Source organism: Zingiber officinale, chromosome 3B (assembly GCF_018446385.1).
Source record: "Zingiber officinale cultivar Zhangliang chromosome 3B, Zo_v1.1, whole genome shotgun sequence".
NCBI classification, from domain to species: Eukaryota; Viridiplantae; Streptophyta; class Magnoliopsida; order Zingiberales; family Zingiberaceae; genus Zingiber; species Zingiber officinale.
In genome coordinates, this window is record NC_055991.1 from 116,301,504 (window position 1) to 116,309,192 (window position 7,689).

Consider the following 7,689-nt stretch of genomic DNA (forward strand, 5'->3'; position numbering starts at 1 on the left):
ATAAAAGAAGTTAGTTAAATTTTGGTACAAAGTTACACTAAACTTTTTTTTAAAAAAATATATATTATGATTATTTAAATTTTTAATATTTTTAAGCTAAGCTGATTGGATTATGCATAGTTCGACTCATGAACGACAAATACAATCAAGTCCGATACAAATGTCAAACACAATCTAATTGGACCCTACTTGATTCACAGCCCTCTCTCTTTACTATAGATATATAATTTTTACCAAGGTTTGTCAGAATCTTGCTTTATGCAAAAGTCACAAAATTTGGCATTAAAAAGGTAGATCAGATATTGTTCGCTACCCTAAAAAGTGGACCATACGGTGGATGCCCTTTTTCTTTTCCTTTCTTTTCTTTTGTTTTTTTTTCCCTTCTTACTTTTGCACATCTTTTCTTCTCTCTATTTTTGTTTATTCGGTCTCGAATTTATATGAAAATTTGTACCTAAATTCAACGAGCAGTACGTAGAAAATAATAGCTAAGCAACTTATAGTTACGTACTTCTATGCGTACAGAATCTTGAGGAGTACGAGGAGACTCACTTTATCTCTATACGATAAGTTTTTTCTTTAAAAAAATTTATAAAATTATAAAATGTATAATTTTTTTATTTATTATAATTGTCATGGGAGGGTAACTTGAGAATGACGAAACAGCAAGGGGCATTTCGACTGCAATTATAAAATATGAGAAGTAGAAGAATAAAGATGAAACTATAAGGGGTTATTTATAAGAATAAGCTGCGTGCGGAGTAAACTTAAATGTTCACTGAAGCAAATGCATTTGTACATTAGCTCAAAAAATAGGGACAGAATGGAATAGTTTTGAAACAATTGGAATGAAAATACAAATTTTTTTGGGTTCCTTCGATCAAACCATCAGTCATCCCTATCGTCGACGGTCGCCGGCGGCGGCGCAATGCTTTCAGTGGCCGGGGCGACGGCAAGGGCGGGCGGGCGGGCCCGGGAGAAGATGTTCTGCCCCGGGGCGAGGACGGCCATCGGGTCGTACCGCCGCTTCCGCTGCACGAAGCTGCCCCAGCCTCCGCCGAAGTGCGCCGCCCAATCGGCCTCGTTATCGTATCGAGGGATGTATACTTTGAAGTCGTATCCCTTACTCCGGCAGTGTCGCAGGATCTGCCGGTTCTGCTCCTCCGCCGCCTTCGCAGCCTCCCCCGCCTCCCCTGGTCCGGGCGCGATGAACCGCAGCAGTGCCACCAGGTAGAACACCTCGCTCCTCGGCAGCGCCACCGACATCCGATCGTCCCACCTGATCAGCCCACAGCCGCCGCCACAATTTTAAACCACTAAAGGTCGCGCCTTTGCCGCCCAATCGAGAGAACAGAGATAACTCACCCACTCCGCCGCATGGGGTAGACGAGCATCGGCCCGCCTATTCCCCGGCGGAGGATGCACTGGAACACATGGCGATCGAAATCGACGATATCACCGGCGGAGATGAATAGGTTCAGCCAGGGGTGCGGCGTTTCCCACGTCCCGCCAGCGCGCGCCTTCGCCTCCACCTTCGCCACCCGCGACAGGAACTCCACGTAGCCCACGTCCGCCGAGAACTCCGCCCCCTTCATGTAACGCAACCGCCGCAGCGTCTCCTCCTCCCGCTGCCCAAACCCCAAACCAAGAATCAGGAACACTTAAATCACCAAATCGCCACCGTGAAACCGGAGAATTTTAGGGGATCGATTGCTCCTTGCTTTACCTCGTCAACGTGGTCAGCTGCGCGGTCGTCGTAGTAGAGAGCGAGCTCGAGGCAGTAGAGGACGGGGCCGGAGGAGTCGGCCAGAAACTCGGACGGGTCGAAGGCCGAGTCGGGAAGAATCGGCACCGAGTTCCATCCGCTCACCGGATCCGACACGTCGTTCACGAACACAAACCCCTCCACGTAATCCAAGGTCGACGAGTCGGCTTGAGTCACAAGCGACTCGGCGTCGCCGGCGAAAATCTCAAAGTCCGTGTACACCACCCGTCTCCACCTCACCTGCGTCCACGAATTGCGAATTTAGGAAATTTATTGGATTCAAATGAAATTTTCACAACCCTCCCAGTTTCAAAAATCTCATTCTGCCCCTAATAGATTTCAAAATCTTATTCTTTAGTCCTTTACTGTTTTCCGATGGCCCATGTCGTTTCATTATTATTAGTTTACACCCTGTACTACGCTATTATGTAATATCAAAATATTGCTGTATCTTTTAATTTTATCGTTTGTATCTCATACTTTTTCAAATATTATCAATTCACCCCGCCCTTCCTGTTAACAGCAGAGGAAGTATAAAGATGTTTCAGCAATAGTGCCAATGGTAAGAATAACAAAATTGTAAGGTGTATTACGAAATATCAAATAAAAATCTGGGTCAAGTGAAATGTACTTCTCCGGGCACTAGATAAAATGTTCAGTTAACTTCGCCGGACAAAGCAGAGTAAACAGAGGTTCACCATTTTAGGGGCGGCGAGGAGCGGGAGCCGAGCGCGGGTGATGATGCCGAACTGGCCGAGGCCGCCGAGGACGGCGAAGAAGAGGTCGGAGTTGGAGGAGGGGGAGCAGAGGCGGCGCATTCCATCGGGCGTCACCACTTCCATCTCCACCACGTTGGCAACCTGCGGCCCGTAGCGGAAGCACTGCCCGCTGACACCGCCATTAGAGAGCGTCCCGCCGACGGTGAGGCCTAGGTAGTCCGTCCACGACGGCGGAGCCATCCCTTTGTTGCTGACCGTCCACTCCAGCACCTCCGACCAGAGCACGCCGCCGGGAACGTCGACGGCGGCGCCATCAAGGGCCAGGGACATCTGCGGGCCGAGCCCGCGCATATCAAGGACGATCCCCCCTGCTGCCATGGCCTGCCCTCCGACGCAGTGTCCGTTTCCGCGGGCTGCGACGGTGAGACCGGCAGAGCGCCCCGCGAGGTGGAGGGCGCGGGCGACGTCGTCGGCGGTGGACGGGCGAAGAAACCTCGCCGGCCGAGAAAAGACCCCGCCGCCGAAGTCTCGAGAGGCTACGGAGACGTCTCCTGCGTCGTCAACGTCAATCGCGCAAAGGATCGTCTCGTCGGAGGTGCTTTCGCCGGCGGACACGAGCCCGTACTGCTGGTGGGGGTGGTGATCCAGATAAGCTATCATCATCGTGGCCAAAATCGTGTCTGCAGTTGTAATGGAAATTGTTTCTTTGCTCTTTTGGGAATGAGCAACCACAGCTTTATATAGAGATGAGGCCACGTCGTCAATTTTTTTATTATATTTTCACAGATTATTTTCAAATATAGAAAATAATTTGAAATGGGCAGTAAAAGAAAATAAATTAATAAATGTTAATAAATAAAGAGTAAAGTAGAAAAAAATCTTCCATCACAACTTGATACAATCCTCACTCATAAAAAATTTTATTTCCACTCTCTGTATGTAAAGTTTTATTTACTTCAACTCTCTCATGCAAATATTGTTACCTAATTATCCCTCAGATTTTTTAGGTACAAAAGGTCCAAAAATAAGTATAATTCCTTTTAAATTCAGCACTTTACATTAGAATCGAGTATATTTTCTATTAAATTAAGCATATTTTTTTTTCTATTTTAATATAATTCCTCCTAAATTCAGCACTATGTAAAAAAGAAAATCTAGTATATTTTCTATCCAATTAAGTATCATTTAAAAAAAATCTAGTATATTTGAATATATTTTCTATTAAAATTGCCCTTCATATTTTTTAAGTATAAATAGTCTAAAAATAAGTATAATTCCTATTAAATTCAGCATTTTAAACTAGAATCGAGTATATTTTCTATTAAATTGAGTACGACTTTTTTCCTATTTAATATAATTCCTCCTAAATTTAGTATCATTTGAAAAAAATCTAGTATATTTTTCATCCAATTGAGTACCATTTAAAGAAAATCTAGTATATTTTCCATCCAATTGAGTACCATTTAAAGAAAATTTAGTATATTTTCCATTCGTGGAAAAAGAATCATACTCAATTTGATAGAAAATACTAGATTCTAGTTTAATGTACTGAATTTAAGAGGATTTATACTCATTTTTAGATTTTTTATACTTAAAATATCATGAGCAATTAGGTAAGTATATTAGACTAAGGAGTGAAAACAAATATTTTTTCCAATCGGGAGTACATGCAAAGTTGTGTTTGCGAATGGGGACTACATGCAAATTTTCCCATAAATAAAACAGCTATAATAATTAATGATTTAATTAATTTATTATTTGGTAATTAATTTTTATTTAATAAATAAATAAATAATTATGATCGTACAAATTGGTGAGGATTGTGTTTTGTTTGAAATATGTTTTTTTTTTACTTTCTTACATTAATCTTTTACGACAACCAACACCCTCTATGGTAAAATATGCAGTAATTTACCCAAAGACGTACTTTGTATATTGTATTTATCAAAAAGTATAGGGTAGTTTTGTTTATACCAAAAGACGCAGATAAAAAAAATTCAATTCCTATTTTAACCCTCTGGCAACCTGCCAATCTCCTCTTTTTAATCACAATTTTCTAAGCATCTAAGACACAAATTGAATTGAAAATTATTTTGTGGTTTGGATGCATGTCCTCTCACCGTCTCTCTCCCTCCATCCCTCTGCTTGGTCTTATAAACACGAAACGATCATGAACCTCTTTCGCTTGTCATTCCTTCTCGTGCTGGTTGACGGGATTGTAAAAGACCAGTTAGGGTTTAGGGATATTGCTGTAAGAGTTTCAAGAGGAGTCCAAAGGACAACAGCAGTTAAGAACGTCAGCGTTAAAGGACAAACTGTTGGATCGAGACGCGCTAGAGGGGGGGGTGAATAGCGCTCGTGGCTAAAATCGTTCTATTATCGGAATCGTAAAAACTATCGGAGAAGTAACGCAGCGGAAAGTAAACAAACACACAGAAAGACAAGAGAATTTACTTCGTTCGGAGCCTGTGACGACTCCTACTCGAAGGCCCGCGATCCTTGATCGCTTTCCGTGGGCAACAACTATAAGCTCGACAAGAGTACAAGTATTACAGTTAAGTATAATGAAAGAGTACAGTTATACCGACGACAATATCGTAATTTGAAGATTTCGGAGCTCCGGGTCGTCGATGTCTCGTAGCAGCACTTCGGGATCGTCTCGTGAGCAGCTTGTAGCTGAAAGATCGCTTGGAAGTTGTTATGTAGAGCTGCTGGTCGAAACCCCTTATAAAGGGTGTTCAAGGCGCCTTCTACTGTTCACCAAGGCGCCTTGAACAGCCGAGTCAGCCGCGGAGATGAGGAGCGAACTGGTCGAATCTTATCGCAGACTCAAGGCGCCCTGGCGCCTTCCACTGTTCACAGGGCGCCTTCATCTGTTCAAGGCGCCTTCCACAGTTCATCAAGGCGCCTTGAACAGCTTCTCGCAGCCAGCTCCAGCCTTGCATCCGAGGTGCCTTGGACACTGTTCATCCGAGGCTTTAAGTTGCTCCTTTGCACCTGCAAGATACGTTAGTCCCAAACACTACCCTGCAGCACAAAGTTAGCACATAATACAATAACTATTATAAATGAATCTGACTTCGGATTTCCAACCAGAAACCCTAGGTCGACCCGACGCCTACTGTTCCCTCTACGGGGAACGCGTCCTCACCTACTCCACTCAGGAGATTTACCTGTTGCCAGTACGATCCTCCAGATCGACTGGACTTTTGCTCGGCACTCAACGCTTCCGGACTTTCTGCTGGACATCCGCTTCCCGGCTAGTCCAGACTTTCACCTGGTTCGCGACACCAGGACTTTTCACCTAGGGTTACCACCCCCTAGGACTTTTGCCTGAAGCCATCGACCTGCCAAGACTTTCCGCATAGGGTTACCACCCCCTATGACCTAGGGTTACCACCCCCTAGTGTTTTCACCTTCCTAACCGCAGCTAGGACTTTTGCCTAAGTATCACTTAGGACTTTCCTGCAAGCTCCATGAACTTTGTTAGATAACACCACCACTTAACTTTGAGCCCTTTGCCATAATCAAAACTCAGGTTCGATCATCTGGTGCTCACTGCACCAACAATCTCCCCCTTTTTGATTATGACAATCTTGGTTCAAAGTTAAGTAAAACATAACATTTAAATAAAGGAATAAATAATGAAAGTTAACCAGAAGCATCAATGCATAAATAAAATTTAAAGTTTATGCTCCCCCTTTCATTCTTGATTTCTTAACTTTTACTTTTCTCTCCCCCTTTGACATAAATCAAAAAGAATTAAGAAGAGAGAAATAGTCTAGTTAATTTTAAGCTCCCCCTAAAGGGTAGCATAGTTAAGTACTCAGACTTAAAAAAATTTAGGTGAAGTACTTAGCTCAATTCATAAGGTGTTTGAAAAGAATTGTTGCATAGATAATTTAAATTTTAAATTAATGTCTTAATAAATTCTTTGAGTTTCGGTGTCCAAGCATGAGTCAAATTAAATTATTTAACTTGATTGGGTATCAGAGCCCTAAAGGAATTTGTTTAGCCTTAAAGTACTAGCATGACTCTGTTCATTCCCCCTTAATTAATGCCAAATTAAATTCTTAGGGTCTTAGAGTACAAGCATAAGAAGAACTTTATATTATCCTAATTCCAGCTCATCCATTCTAGATTATCAAACATGTGCAGCTTATGAATGAGTTTGAGACGAAATTCATATTTGAAAATATTGAAAATTTGAGTTCCAAATGAGAAAATGCTAAACTTTTGAGAATTTATTAAAAATTAATTAGAGTTAACTTTAGCAATCAGAATTTGAGAATTAAATATTTTTAAATCCTTTTAAATTAATATTTTAAAAGATTTTGAAAAGAATTTTCAAAAGATTTTTGAAATGAATTTTCAAAGAATTTTTAAATAAGTTTTTCAAAGATTTTTCAAATAATTTTTAAATAAGTTTTTCAAAGATTTTTCAAAGGATTTTGAAATTAAGTTTAAAATGATTTTTCAAAGGATTTTTCAAGTTCAAAATGATTTTTCAAAGGTTTTTTCAAAGCTTTTGAAATTAAGTATAAAATGATTTTTCAAAGGATTTTTTATTTAAATATATTTTTCAAATAATTTTTAAATAAGTTTTTCAAAGATTTTTCAAATAATTTTGAAATGATTTTGAAATGAATAAAAGAATTTTACAAACAATTTTGAAATGAATTTTCAAATGACTTTTAAAAGATTTTCAAACAATTTTTAAAGGATTTTCAAATGACTTTTAAAAGAAATTTTCAAAGATTTTTAAAATATTTTCAAATAATTTTTAAAGATTTTCAAATAATTAAAAGATTTTCAAATAATTAAAAGATTTTCAAATAATTAAAAGATTTTCAAATAATTTTTTAAAAGATTTTCAAATAATTAAAAGATTTTCAAATAATTTTTTAAAAGATTTTCAAATAATTTTGAAATGATGTTTTAAAAGAATTTTGAAATTGAGTTTTTAAAATAATTTTGAAATTGATTTTCAAAAGATTTTTGAAATATTTTTTTAAAAATAATTTTGAAATTGATTATCAAAAGATTTTTGAAATGTTTTTTAAATAATTTTGAAATTGATTTTCAAAAGATTTTTGAAATGATTTTGAAATTAAGTTTTAAAAGATTTTTGAAATGATTTTTAAATAATTTTGAAATTGATTTTCAAAAGATTTTTGAAATGATTTTGAAATTAAATTTTAAAAT

The 7,689-nt window shown here is 39.1% G+C and overlaps 1 protein-coding gene across 1 annotated transcript; it reads right to left on the reverse strand.

Moving 5' to 3' along the window:
* Positions 1-739: 739 nt before the first annotated feature.
* Positions 740-3,213, reverse strand: LOC121967385 (cytokinin dehydrogenase 11-like). The gene is made up of 4 exons (XM_042517555.1): positions 2,464-3,213; positions 1,727-2,005; positions 1,366-1,628; positions 740-1,279 (listed from the first exon to the last, which is right to left on the reverse strand). The coding sequence occupies exons 1-4, from the start codon at positions 3,145-3,147 to the stop codon at positions 889-891; spliced, it is 1,617 nt and encodes a 538-aa protein (XP_042373489.1). The 5' UTR covers positions 3,148-3,213; the 3' UTR covers positions 740-888.
* Between the last annotated feature and the right edge of the window lie 4,476 nt (positions 3,214-7,689).

Excerpts from the sequence above, each read along its gene's own strand:
- LOC121967385 (XM_042517555.1), bottom strand. The coding sequence starts at position 3,147 with ATGATGATAGCTTATCTGGATCACCACCCCCACCAGCAGTACGGGCTC. Across the intron at positions 1,629-1,726 it reads CAGCTGACCACGTTGACGAG|CGGGAGGAGGAGACGCTGCG; the intron begins GTAAAGCAAGGA and ends GGGTTTGGGCAG. Across the intron at positions 1,280-1,365 it reads TACCCCATGCGGCGGAGTGG|GTGGGACGATCGGATGTCGG; the intron begins GTGAGTTATCTC and ends TGGGCTGATCAG.